Here is a 14497-nt window from a genome sequence, read left to right as displayed (position 1 = left end):
CATTCACTCTGTGAAATAGGTATTATCATCTCCATTTTATAAATGGTGACAGAGGCACAGAGACATTAGCAGTCATGTTACCTCCTGTGCAAGCTGTATAATGTTGTGCATAGGATAAGGTGACAGGATTCTAATGGCTCTCACACCCAGTAGTGTGATGTTGGACAAGTTACTTCACCTCTCTGAACCTCAGTTTTTCCTCGTCTGTAAAATGAGGATAATAGTTCAAAAAAGAACTAGATAAATTCATGGAGGATAGGTCCACCAATGACTATTAGCCAGGATACGAGAGGCCTGGTGTCCCTAGCCTCTGTCTGCCAGAAGCTGGGAATGGGTGACAAGGAATGGATCACTTGATGATTACCTGTTCTGTTCATTCCCTCTGGGGCACCTGGCATTGGCCACTGTCAGAAGACAGGATATTGGGCTAGATGGATCTTTGGTCTGACCCAGTATGGCTATTCTTATGTTCTTAGTTACCTCATAGAGTGTATGCACAAATCTCTATTACCCCAAAAAACTTCATTAAGTGACATTCTAGCAGTGTTTTTTTGAACTAGTCCAACTTCTCCCTCCATTTTGCTGAACTTTGTATTTTTAAATTTTATTTTTATGAAAAAAGGACAATTTAAGTAAGACAAAAGCCAAAAATGCTTACTTTGACAACATCACCGGATCTTCGAAGGATGTCACTGAAATACTATATTCTGGTAAATTGTTGTCACCACATGGAAGCTGGGACTGGATGATCGAAGATGGAGTTAAAGTTAAACTTTCTTCATCCTCAGTGTTGATTAACAGATCATTACTAGTATCAGCATATGGCATCGGAAAAGAACAGCCAATCTTGGTTTCATTTTGGAATGCATTATTTTCCCAGGGGTCCAAATGTAAAACTTCAGTGCTGGAAGTATATTTTGGAGAACCACCTAGTTGAGGTGAAGTTATATTGCTTGTATGTGAAAATGAATCGGTGTCAGAATGACTTGAAAAAGTGGGATCCACTATAGAGTCTGGAGAAAAAGGAGTCTTCTCACCAAGAGTACTGACAAAACAATGTCCTGGATTCTGCTCACCGGGTTTCATGTGCAGTGTTGGATCTAGTGTTAAGACCTATGATATAAATAATTAAAATACTAATGAACTATGGTTGGATTTTATGAATGAAGAATCATTTAATCCATTAGAAGGAGATACAAATCTACTGCAGAAACTATTGAAAGTAGTATGACAACAGTTATTTGGTAGCAATACATAAGGGTGGAACTGGATGGACTTGCAACAGCTTACTGAGCTGGCACTTTTTTCTGGTGGCTGTTACTGGTCTTCCTGGTTTTCATTTTAAAAAAGGCGTAAGCTCTAGAAATTGTAGTTGTGAAGAAAACTATTAAAGTGTGAGCCAAATGTAATCAAATTCAGTGATATCTGCCCAAGACTGCAGAGAACGTGAGACAATAACTGCAAGAAAAGTGTGCTGTCCCTAATCATTTCAAGGGATTTTGGTTCTGAAACTTAACAAGGTTGACTCTTAAATAGTCATTAACTATTTCGGTGATGATTCAAGGAAGAAAAGAGAAAAATCAGATATCATGGAGTTTGATACAGTTAGATAAGGTCATGAAGATCTGCACAGCCTACATCTTGTCTTTGTTTCAAGAGTGGGAACTTGGTTTGTGAGTTGAAAATGAGAGCGAACCACCAATCTGAAACCTCATAACATGCCAAATGTTTCTGTTCAAACGTGAGGCATTAATGTGCAAATAAACGTTACCTCTGGTGGGTGACTTGACTGGGCTGGAGAAATGAGATTCCATTCTGGCAGCTGCTTGCTTTCCCTTTGTTTTTTATGATAAATATCCTTCAACGATGGCTTCATCTCATCACCAGAAGATGACTTAAAAAAATAACAAAATAGCTAATTGTTTCCCTGATTAAAACAACCGTGATATTTAAGCAATCTTCACCTAATATACTTAATTTAAAATGGAGACGTTAGGAAGGGCTTGTTCAATGCACTCACATAAAACCACTGAGCTTTCAATTATCTATCTATCTATCTATATCTCCTTAGTAAACAGTAAGCCTCTCTCTCTCTCTCTCTCTCCCTGATGCCTGAAGTATTCAAACAAGATAAAAAGCAGGTGGTAACTTTAATTCTACTGTTCTCAACTATACCCATGTTAAAGGCAGATTAGTTTCCAGTAGACATTACAAGACTGAAGACAATGAGGAGCTCAATAAAACAATTATTCTGGTTGCTTCTCATTCAAAACAATAATGGCTACACATTTAGGAGAGGCAATCCCGTTGTGAATGGCTGAAGAACAGCACTTCTGCCTTTTCCTCAATTTTACTACAATTTCTCCACCTGACACCCCACAGGCCCCAACACAGCAGTTCATCAAATGCAAGTGAATAACGAAGAAGCAGAATTTGAGAGTGGGAGTTAATGGCAAAAAAGACATTTCCCTGGGGAAGTTTACTTCTCTGTGTAATTGACAGGGTTAAACAACAGAAGCCCACCACTCAATCCAAATGAAAATGGATCATCTGAAGTATGATTGCTATGGTAAATTCATAATTGCCTATCCACCTTCTCGTCTTCCCTTTAGGCACCAAAGCGTACATAAGACCACCTAAGTAAATATAATATTGTAAATCACTGGAGTGACAAGACATTCAGGCCCCCAGGGTTTAAAGATTTTTTAATTACTAATGAAGTTTGTATGCAATTGTTTGGGAGGTGTCTCTCAGTTACTTATTTTTTAAACTCTAGACAAATGTACAATAGGATACATACAAACCTTACAAAATAACCTGTTATTCATGAAATCTGTTCCCCACACACCCAACATGTCAGGATTATCAATTAATTATCTCTTTTACTCACTTAGATCCTCATCCATGCACCCCTTCTCAAAAGCCTGCTGAGTGGAGGTCTTGCAGCATGCCTTAGAGTGGGGAACAGGCTCGGAGCACACTTCCCAGTCTGGGCAGACAGATATGTGCAAGCTCTGCTTGAGCTGGTGCAGTGTGGACATTGTAACACAGGCAGTGGCATGGGTGAGCCACCCAAGTACAGATACAGGGGGTTGGGTGGGTTTGTACTGCTAGCTCAAGTAGAGATAGACATGGGCTATCTATCCAGGGTGGGAGCCATGCACCAAGCTGCAGTGTAGACATACTCTAGAAGGTCAACAGATTCTGTTGCTGTCTTATTAAGAGTGGGAAAGGGGGAGGATCCAGAGTTCTGTCTCCTTCATTAAACATGCTAGCCTCTAGCCCCTTCTCTTTAAATTAGGGGGCTGCTATTGGTAGCTTGAGCACCTCTATGACCTCAACAGCCACAGGATCACAAAAGAAATTAGATAGCCCCTATAGCAGGCAGACTGTAGAGACTGACTCCTTTGCAGACTGTAAAGAGCAAATGGGAAACAATGAACAATTACAGGATTTTCAAAGCAAGAACAAAAAGGTACCTGATCGGATGATACTTTTGTGGCAAAAATACTAGAACATTCATTTCTGAAATTTTCAGGCAAAGAGTGATACATTTCCTTTTCATCTAGTTTCCAGTATGTAAGTCCTAAGAAGCAAAAATAAAAGATATCACAATTTTAAAGTTCACTTCTGCATAACAAAAATAGTTAAGTCAGTTATGTAGCTGTTATTTTCATAGCCAACATAGCCACTGTATTAAATACTAGTGTCTACTTAAGCATCTTACTTCAAATCTTTGGCAGCAGCAACTGGTGTTTTGTATCAAGAGGTTTTAACAAACGTATACTAGTATTACACTATACCACTCCAGAAGCAGTGCCAATAAATTAGTGAAAATATTTGGGCTTACTCCTTGGACTCTAGGGGACAGATCCTCCACTAGCGTACGTTGTCATAGACCTATTTAAGTCAATGGAGCTATGAGAATGTTCGCTAGAGCTGAGAATCTAGCCCTAGACATAACTCTGAATTGCCTACTCCTTGGTTTGGATCAGCACTCTGGAGTAAGCTAATAAAATCCTCCAGAAGACCCAGCATCAATGGGATAAACAAACAGCCCTGAGTCCAAGTTGCTGCCTTAAATTCACAGTTCTGTCTCAGTGGGTTGTGAGTGGGTGTAGTAAATTTGCATAAATGTACTTCTGTACTTGGTCTTGTTCCTAAAATGTATCTGCATTATATTCTGATCAAAATATGAGAGTTGATTGTTTGGGTCTGACTGACAAAAACAGGTCTGTGCAGTCTGCTCACATATTTGGGGAAGGAATATGGAAACACGTTTTAGGCTTACAGTGGTGGTGCTTCCAAGTTTCCATACCCCCTCTGATCACTGGACCAGGATTGACAATTGAAAATGTTTATTAATCCATCATAGTGATTTTAGTCCTAGTAGGTTTGAAATATTGCCTTAGATCCTTTGATTTACAGCCTAACACGAGCTGTAGTGAGATATTGGCTGCAAAAGTCATCAAGGGTTTGAAGTGGGAAAATAGCAAGATGATAATCAGAATTATGTGATTTTAAAAAGGCTCAACAGCCTGCCAATGCTAGAAACAAATTTCCTAGAGCAAATAAATAACAGAAGTGGTAACTGTTACAGCACTGAATTCTAAATATTGAGAATCCAAAAGAAAAAAGAATGGAATGTCGGGCTTTACTAGTAATAAACTAGTAATTAACTATACCTGAAGCTTCAGATGCTAAGGAATTTGGACTTTCATTTGGTTGGCTGAGGTAAAAAGTGTAAGACGGTGAAGCAGCAGCAGTAACACTAGTCTAAAATTCCAAAGGGAAAAGAATATGGTTTATGGACTATAAAATAAAAAAGCAGAAAAGAAGGAATAAAGGTGCACCAGTTCAAAAAATTGCATTAAAACATTTTTTGTTAAACAAACATTGAATTAAAAATTTAGTTTAATAACATGATTCATATCCATTCAACTGAATTGATATCGAGGCCCATACATTTTGTGTTCAATGAGCTGCAGCCAACAAACACAGCATACTATATTTGTTAAAAAACAAAAACAAAACACCCATACACACATTTGGAAACCCACTTTTCTATTTAGTTCAAGTGTGATACATTTATTTGAATGTGGTTTTGTGAAATTTCACAAAACTAAGAACTCTCCCATTGTCAGCATGACAGTCATCTGAACTTTTGCTCCATAAAAGGTGCAATTATAGAGACGACTTACTTACCAATAAATGTGTTATTCTCTCTCCTCATCCTAAGACTGGAATTTCTTACATTCAGCTGTTATGACTCCACCTACCAGGAATCAGGAGGCAAATACTCTCTATCATCTTAGCCTTATAATACACCCTTTGTCATCACTCAAAACTATCTAATCAACCACCCCAACAAAATACAAAGTGACACAAAACCTCAAAAGAGGTGGGAAGTAATATGGAGAAGACTACAGCAAATAATTTCAATTTTAATTTTGTCATAACTCTCTCCTCTTCCCTAATCAAAGGAAGAAATGCCTTTCACTAAGCTGATGTACAGAGTAGTTAAACAAGGTTGAGGTCTTACCTTAAAAACAGCTACCTGCAGCACTCTGACAAAAATAAGCATCCATAGAAAAAAAGTAGTCCCATCTTTTAAGAAGGTACACAAAAATATGGCAAATGAACCGGTATGGTTCTACCCAAATGTGTTTTATTGAAGCTTTCATCATCTCAACCGCTGAAGTTGTCAAAACTCTAGTAAAATGACCTTTTTTGTGCATTGGTAATGTATTCTAGATTATTTCAAATTTAATTGCATCATCTTTAAAGCCAACAATACAGCAGAGTGCTTAAAGCTTTCTGACCCTATTTAAGAGCCTGGAATCAAACAGAGCAAGCCTTGGGAATCTCAAAACTCCTTAGGGGAAACTTCAAAAATTGTTTTACATTCAGTGAATGAAAACAGCTTTTGTAACGAAGAAACACTGCTAAAACAGAATATGACTAGGATATGACTAGGGACTTCATCCAAAGAGGTGCCAAGTACTGCAACTCTCACTGAAGACCATCTCTGCAAGACCTTTGATGTAGTACATTGATAAACTAAAACTTTTGGGGGTCAAATTTAAGATGGGAGTCAGAAATCAACAGACAGAGTCTCTAATTTACAAACCCACCTTTAATATTAAAAAATTAAGAGTTTTGGAAGGTATATAAAGCATCATACTTGAGAGCACCATCCCACCTGCAGAGTTTTCTTGAACCTTCTGCTGAAACAACTGGTACTGGCCACTGTCAGAGACAGGATACTAGACTAGATTGACAATTCCTGTGTTGTTCTTCAGAAATGCTGAACTTGCACTCTAGTAACTCAAAGATATTTTCTTGTAAAGGAGTCAAACTCAGCATGTCTGTAGTCTTCTATGAAAAATACAATCTTACCTAAATTTCAATACATTTGATACCTATATAAAGTTGTTTTCTGAAAAGCATGTCCTGTATAAATGCAGTATATTATTTTCCTTAATAACCTGTACACATATTGGCATAAACCAAAGTTGTTACATTGCAGATATCCAATCATTTGCAAGTGATTCCAGGAGATTTCTTATTGGGAAAAATCCCTAATGGCTGCAACTTGAAGTTTTGTACTTTCTAAGAATTACCTCACACAATCCATTACCCCTCCTCCCCCTGCAGAACACACAAAACTGGATTTTACATTCAGGTTGCCCAACAGAAAGATTGAAAGACTAGCTAAGCTCCCTCCAATACCATTTGAAAAGTATGGAAAGAGTCAGAAGCTATATATGTGGGGTTTGTTTGGTTCCCCCCCCCCCCCCGGAAAAAGCACCAACCCACAAAGGACTAGAGAGTGGGAAGTACACCTCAAGAAGGGCTGCTAAGCAGAGCTGCGGAAAAGAGTGAAGAAACACCTAATCAAGACAAAAATACTATCCTGCAGTACATTCAAGTTTACTCAAGAGCATACATGGGTCTGAAGACATTCCAATCAACTAGGATCCCCCCCCCTGCCCCGCCCCTTTTGGCATACGGATGATGCTCAGCCCCAAATGCAGGAAGCTATTGTTGCTCAATAACTATGCTGCTTGGCAGAAGTGAAAAGCTCAGTATAGCTCAAGACTGAAAAAGGGGAGGATTTGCTAAATGGGAAAGTAGAAACAAAAACCAAAACAAAGCAGAAAAACCTTCCCAAATCATTGCATCACATGTTCTCTCCCTCCTGCCCCCCCCCATTTTTTTCTTCTTTCTTAACATCACTTTTAAATTTCTGTCTTCTGCTCTTCAGAAGCATGACAATGAAAAATGAAGAGGTCTCAAATGAGTGCTTCCAGAGCAGCAAAGAGACTAAAAGGAAAGTGAATAGGCAGCACCTTATAAAGCCAGGTGATAAGCAATCCTCAAGGCTGCTACTTCCTGGCAGGTGGAGTCATTAAACAGCTATGTAGGAATTTCTTCCTTAAGATGGTGTCAGGAGAGAGGTGTATGACAATGATTAGTACAATTACCATCATTCTAAAGCTTCATAGTTAGATGTCTGACCAGATTCTGAAATTAGCATGTAAATTATTATACTGCATATTGCTCCTTTAAAGTTAAAAACGTCGTGCCAGCTGGCACTTTTATTCAAAGACATATGGAAGGCAACACAAGAGTGAATGTATTCTGGACAGACAGCATAATGAACATTAAAAGAAAAGGCAACATTATAATTTTAGAGCTACAGCACAAAAAGCATAAATACCAAGGCCATAACTATGTATATTACCATAAGTGATTTTGAACATCCAATCCAGTGTCTCAAACTTCTCTCATAGGTAGGGTTGATTGTGTGTGTTTTAGCACCCTATAGTGTAACTGGATTCATGGGGCAGTTTTTTTAGTGAAGCCATATATGGGGATGGACAAAGTTCCTTGAGCTTGCATCAACTAATGCTTGAAAAAAGAAAAAAACTGCCAGGAGTTTTATTATAAAAGGCCAATAAAAATGGTCAGTGGTTCCTAGCTGCTTAAGGGCCCAATCTGGAAAGGATGCGCAGTGTCTCGTAGGAGACGCTAAGTGCCCTCAACTCTGTAGGACTTCACCTCACATTAGGCCCTATATTTTGTAGCGAGAGATTTTTGGATGTAATACAACACAAACAGTTGCAAAGTACAAGATCATATACAAAAAGTACATATTGTAAAAAGTAACTCATAGTTAAAGCTTTAATTGAACATCCATGTAGGAACATCCTAGGCAGAAGTAGTATATCACTTACATTCTCCAATGTTAATTTTTTTGCTTGCTCATTTCCTTGCACAGAGTTCATGTACCCTTCTTCTTCCATATTTGTTCTTTTCGGTTGGTTTTGTTTCAGCTTTTGTGCCCATGATGTTAGATATTTACTACATGGAAAGAAGAATTAAAAAAAAAAACACACAACAGCTATTCCCTTTATAGTAACGTAAAAATAATTTGTTGAAATTCATTTCTTGCTAAACCATTCAATGTGAAAACAGATATCAAAGTTTCATTGTCCATGTGCATTCTTGAGAAAGAGTGAGAAATAACTGATACCAATTTGCTTTTCTGTGTTTTGACTTCCAGCAAAAGCACTGATAAGGAAAGTTATTGGCCCCGTAAGTCTAGAATCAAACTTTCTATATTTTAACAAATCACAACAGAAAACTTATGTATAACAGAGGCACCACACATACTTAGACAAACACCATGTTTCCTGGTCTGTTCAAGTAACCACACAGTGGATTACAATCAACCAAGTGAGTGCTATGTTAATTCACAGAATTACATTAACAGTGGCACACAGGCTACAGGCTGAAATTGAACAGAACTATGGAATCCTAGCTAGTTCAATAAGTAAAGTGTTTCAGACTCAATCACAACATTAAGCAGGGGCATGGCCACATAGCCTACTATTAGGGGTCCCTTCCAATCCAAGTAATTCTGTAACAGTAGGAGAGATGCAAACAGAGATACAGAAAGAAAAGTTATACAGAGAGAGAGACTGATTACTACTCATCATGAGTAAAGGTCTCTTTGAGAGCCCCACTGCCTTCAATAGGACAACTCATGGAGCTAAGATACTATTCATCAATGAACAAGGTTATCAGAATCTACCCCAATGAAAGAAGGATGAGGGAGAGAAACACACCCACACCCAGAGGATATAAATATGGAGCAGAAATCACACATTCCCATTTCCACCTCACTGAAAGGGAAGGGTCAGCCATATATGGTATTATATGCTGTCAACCAGCCAAGTTAATTTAAACATTTTGACATTCATTTCAGTTTATCGATGATGAAAAGTTCTTCTTACCCTTTGAACTTTCATTCTGCTGGGTACAGCAAAAAAAAACCAACAACAAATTTTGTTTTTTGTGGTTCATGATAGTCCAACCTATACTACAATGCATACACACAAGAAATGATGAGTAGGCTGCCACTGCACAAGCTAGCAGCATACTAATCATATACAGGCAGACATTCAACACATAAATATATGAAATTTGCAATCTATAAATGAAAACGCTGCATATCAACTATGTGTTTTTAGCTCATTTTTGTAATTAGAAATATATCACTGCATTTGTCCCCCCATATCAATAACAGACAAGCATTTCAAATATCATACATAAAAAGCTGGGATAAATGAACTTGACCATATACCAAACAGCACAGCACACTTACGCATGCCAGTAGTCTCATTAAATTCAATGGGATTACTTGTGTGCATAAAGTTACTCGTGTGTTTGCAGGACTGGCGCCACACTGTACTAAATTTACTAATTGGAAAGTCTGTCACTTACTTACCAGTTTTTTTTTCCACAATGACCTTCAGTAACCTCATGTTCAAATTCAGCAGGAAAAACTAAAATACCATCTTTTAGTGATGGACAATATTTCTCAGTTTTTTGTATAAATTCTCTTTTAGTTTGTACATTGGCTGCAATTGAATCCTTCTTCATCACGGGTGCATCACCTTGTCCTTTTGAAATCTTCTCTGGATACCCCATGCACTTCTTAATGTCTTTAGATTTCCTAGGATTCAGTTCTGATGCAGAAAGGGTACCATACCCACTGCTCATTGAAATACTATTTACACAACACTCTTGATGCTCAGCAGATGCTTTTGGCTGACTTTCAGCTTCACTAGATTTAAGTTCATTGACAATGCACCCAGTTTCTTCAAAGGTTTCAGAACAAAACCCCATTTGACTTTCTAGTGAAGAGAAATTGTTTGCATGTTTAGCAGGAGAACTTTTGCTGTTGAAGGAATCCCATGAAGCATTACTGTTCTGCAACTTCACTAAGTGTCTTATCTCATTCTGTATACACTAAAAAAAGAAAAGATGAATAGATAAAATGCTTTTACCATACAATTGTGCCACAAATCCCATTAGTATTTTGATGCATCTTACATTAACTTTCATTGTTAGGAATTAGTGAACTTATCTGAACTAATTCCTGGTTAAGGCTTTTCAATATATAGATATATCATGCATAAAATAAAAACATGTGTCCTATCCATAACAGTAAAATGTGTGTTAAAAAAAAAAATCTTAGTCTTAAGCAGTGAATGACTATCCTGAGCAATCACTTATAAATTTAAAAACATGCACGTGTGTATCCAATATGCCTTCAGAATTATTGTGATGTATCAGCTAAATACAGAGTTATAAATTGTTTAATCACATCCTTTAAAATAGGCAAACAATTTGTCTCAGGGCAAAGAACATGTTTCCTAAATTTAGGTCTAAAGGAAATTTATATCCAAGTTATACATTTCTGACAATAGAGGGAGAGCTTTCATGGAAGTGGAAACTATAATTCAGCTTTAACTGTTATAGGAATAACGTACCTCTGTAAGATTATTTTCTAAGAACTCTTTGTTTTAAAATATCCCTTTTGGGTAATAAGTTTATATTATGCAGTTCATTTTGACACAGAGGTTTACTTTTTGTGTGTTTGCCTTATGGTTGTACAACATTCTGTCATAAATATCCACACTAACTAGATTATCCATATAGATTTGTTAGAATTAAAAGAGTATGAATTCAAACATTTAATTTTCAGTCTGGATTGTCTCCAAAAGAGCCGTTTCAGTATACTGGTAAATAATACACCATTTAAAAAGTGTTTTATAATTGCTGATGTACTGGAACAGTTCCAAAGAGTAACCAAATGTTTTTATCAAGTTCTGTGTTGGTACCTATGGCCATGATCCTGCAATGAGCTGCACTAGAACTGTAACCTGTATCCCCACTGAAGTCAGTGAAGCTCTATATGTACACAGGTGTCCTCCATGCATGCATTGCAAGATCAGGGTCTATAGCTGTTTTCCAGAAATGTAACGTATTAAACTCCCATACACTTTAAAGGAGATTTGACTCCTGTGCACAGAAAACCTATTAATGTTTCTCCCCAAAGCCACATCACGTCAATTATATATAAATACCAACTGGAGAGCACAAATTAAATTATTAAACAAAAACCTTTCTGTCCAAAAATCTGAAAAAGAAGAACAAGCCCTGATTCCAAGAGAAAGTGAGCACCAGCAAAACCCACTGATTTCAGTGGGAGTTGCAGGTGTAATGCACCTCTCAGGATCAGGCCCACTAGCTTTAATTAACTTGTGATAAAAATGAACTATTGCGGGTTTCAACTCAGTCTTTTTCTCTCCCTCGCTGTCCACAAAGATTCAAGGATGGAGTTCCTGTCCTAAATTAAAATTTCCTTGGCCACTGGTGATTTGGATCACAAGACCAACAACATTTTCTGTTTTCATTTTCTTTTTGTGGGTGGGGAGGAACTAGACATAAATGGGTCAGATTCTCCATTGCCTTTCACCATGTGTAGGTATTTACATCTGTGGAAAGTGTGTAAAACACTATTCTGACTGGGCAGCATTTTACACCCACTTTGCACAGCTGTAAATGACTCCACAAGGTCCAAAGCAATAGAAAATATTACATAATATCTAGATGTTGAATTATCTTTTGGAAATGTTCAGACCTATAGTAAACATGTATTTTAGGTACCTTTTCAAAGAATTTCATATATCAGGATGGGAGTGGGTCACACTATCTGAAAGACTCTGGGGCAGATTCAGAGTTGGTGTAACGGAGCTATGACAATTTACACCAGCTGAGGATCTGCCCTGTAGTGATTCCAACCCAAACTCAGGATCTTTGTCCCTTGAGTTAAAATGTCACTGATAGCACAGCAAATCAAATATCTCCGAGTGGTACTAAATATCAAAGAAGCTTCTTGCTACGCTACAAGTTTTGTCTCCTTATTAAATATGTGTTTTCTCCCCATATTTTTTCCACTGATTCGCTGGGCTAAAATCTGTTCTCAGTTAATCAGTATAAATCTTGAGTAACTCCATTTACTTTGTGATGGATTTAATTGAGTTACTCCTAATTTATACTGGAGTAATTGAGAAAAGCATTAGGGCCATTGGTTTTGTATTGAACAGTGTGGCCATTCATGCAGCTAGTCTCTGCTAATACCACAAAGTGCAGAGTTAGCTCTTGCAGAGGTAGGCCCTCCTATCAGTAAAAGCAAGGCAGGTAAAGCCAACATAGTGTACTAGTCGAGGCTAGTAAGAGCAACAACAACTATAATTAACCTCTACAACATGAGGAAGGAAATATAAGAGTACAGGACATGGGTGGAACAAAAATGTTCAGACAAAAAATATTTAAAAAAATAGGGGGGTAATAGGAGATAGGATAGAAGAAAAGGACAGTACCTCTTGTTAATTTTATCAATTCAGGAACTGTTGCTTACTATTAGTGTAGAGGGCATCAGGAAAGGGAAAAAACAGCAATCAAAATGAAGATATTAAATATTATATATGTATATTAAAATATTCTCTCTCGTATGTGCACACATACATTTTCTTCTAGTTTGATTTTATTGTGAAACAAGAATGAGGGAGAATTTGAATCTTGACAACAAGATCTTAACATCTTGAATCATTTTTTCATTGTTAGAAAGGGAGGTTCTCCAAGTTAAGGGTAAAATAGCTGTTAGAATATTACAATGAATGTTGTACTATGTGCAAAACTCCATATAACTAAGACAATCATGTTTCAGATTATGTTTTCTGAAATAGAGCAAATAATATTTTAAAATTAGAAAAATATGTATTCCATATAATGGTAATTATCTATAAAAATCTCATTTGTTGTATATTTGGTCAAAATACATGTTTATGAAAAAGAACAATTTGAATAAAAACACCCGCTTTGTTTTTCCATTTCTAAAAATATACACTATTAAACAGCCAGGTGATAAGGTACTGCAGACATGTATATTAAATATCAGAGGTCCAATTTTCCCACAATATGCAAACACGCAACTCCCATTGACTAAATTTGCACATATGAAAGGACGATCAGGCCCTACATGTATTTACAGAACAAATACAACAGCAGTGGATGATACAGTGCTGTATTGTTTTGTAAATATACAAAAATAGATCAAAACGTTAAAAAGCAGTCAGCCTAAAACTGCTGCATAAACAAATAATTGCTTACTTGGATTTGGTGATGGAACTGCTCTTGCTGGACAACTATCTGCTCTTGACACTGTTTCTCCACCAGTTTGAATAACTGTATCCACCTAGTCTATTAAACCATAAAATGAAATAATTAAAAATCATATTGCTTCCTTATTCCTTTTACTCTAGCAGCACAACGGGACCCCAGTCTCAGTTGAGGCCCCTACCTATAACTGTAATACAAATAATAAACAATAATAGCGGCTAGAGAAACAACTACAGCCAAGAAAAAGAAGTGACACTCATAAAGCAAACACACAGAGAAAAATAAGAGACACTTCTAGTTAATGTATGCATATCTAAGTTTTATTTAAAAAATAAAGGAGGAAAAAATGTTCTCTACAAAATTAGACCATGTTACTCCTCTCTTTACATCTCTCCACTGGCTCCCCCTTCTCTATCACATCAAACATAAGCTGCTTGTCTTCACTTTCAAGGTATTTACTTATTTATTTATTCATTCTCCTGCATGTGTACTGTAGAGTGCACACTTCGTATCATGCATTTCCAGAGAGCCCACTCTCCTGCCAAGGTTGCAGCCTGCTTTATATTAAGGCTGAGGAAAGCAAGGTCGGAAGCCATGACATCCCTCCAGTGTGTGCAAGGCCATCCTCAAGGTCTTCTCCATCCAGCTTTTGTTGGATTAAATGCATAAAGCTGGCGGGCTGGTATGGGCTGCAGCATACGGAGGACATGGCCAAACCATTTGAGCCAGTGTTGAGTCACTTGGGAAGACACTGGAGACTGGTTAGTCCAACACCTGACAGCCTCATTCATAATGTGATGAATCCACCATATGCCTTCAATACATCATTGGTTTCATGTCAAAAACATCCAGCTGACACATTTGCGTCTCTAAAACCTGGTCCGCCACAGAGTCGGACAGAAGCCACTGCTGCTTTATAGATACACATCTTAGTCCCATTGATGCAACAGAGGCTTCC

General features: G+C 37.4%; 1 protein-coding gene across 1 annotated transcript in view; it reads right to left on the bottom strand.

Annotated features, from left to right (window-relative positions):
- MPHOSPH9 (M-phase phosphoprotein 9) overlaps positions 1 to 14497 on the bottom strand; it is a 47177-nt gene that overhangs the window by 18742 nt on the left and 13938 nt on the right. Inside the window, exons 4-10 of the mRNA XM_065417775.1 lie at positions 13531 to 13620; positions 9797 to 10320; positions 8241 to 8367; positions 4686 to 4776; positions 3480 to 3586; positions 1772 to 1894; positions 659 to 1113 (exon numbers count right to left, since the gene is read on the bottom strand). Of these exons, the coding sequence (XP_065273847.1) occupies positions 659 to 1113; positions 1772 to 1894; positions 3480 to 3586; positions 4686 to 4776; positions 8241 to 8367; positions 9797 to 10320; positions 13531 to 13620 (1517 nt within the window). The remainder of the gene's footprint in view (positions 1 to 658; positions 1114 to 1771; positions 1895 to 3479; positions 3587 to 4685; positions 4777 to 8240; positions 8368 to 9796; positions 10321 to 13530; positions 13621 to 14497) is intronic.

Source organism: Emys orbicularis, chromosome 16 (assembly GCF_028017835.1).
Source record: "Emys orbicularis isolate rEmyOrb1 chromosome 16, rEmyOrb1.hap1, whole genome shotgun sequence".
Taxonomy (NCBI): Eukaryota; Metazoa; Chordata; order Testudines; family Emydidae; genus Emys; species Emys orbicularis.
Note: the sequence above shows the minus strand (reverse complement) of the source record. Positions and strands in the feature narration are given on the sequence as shown.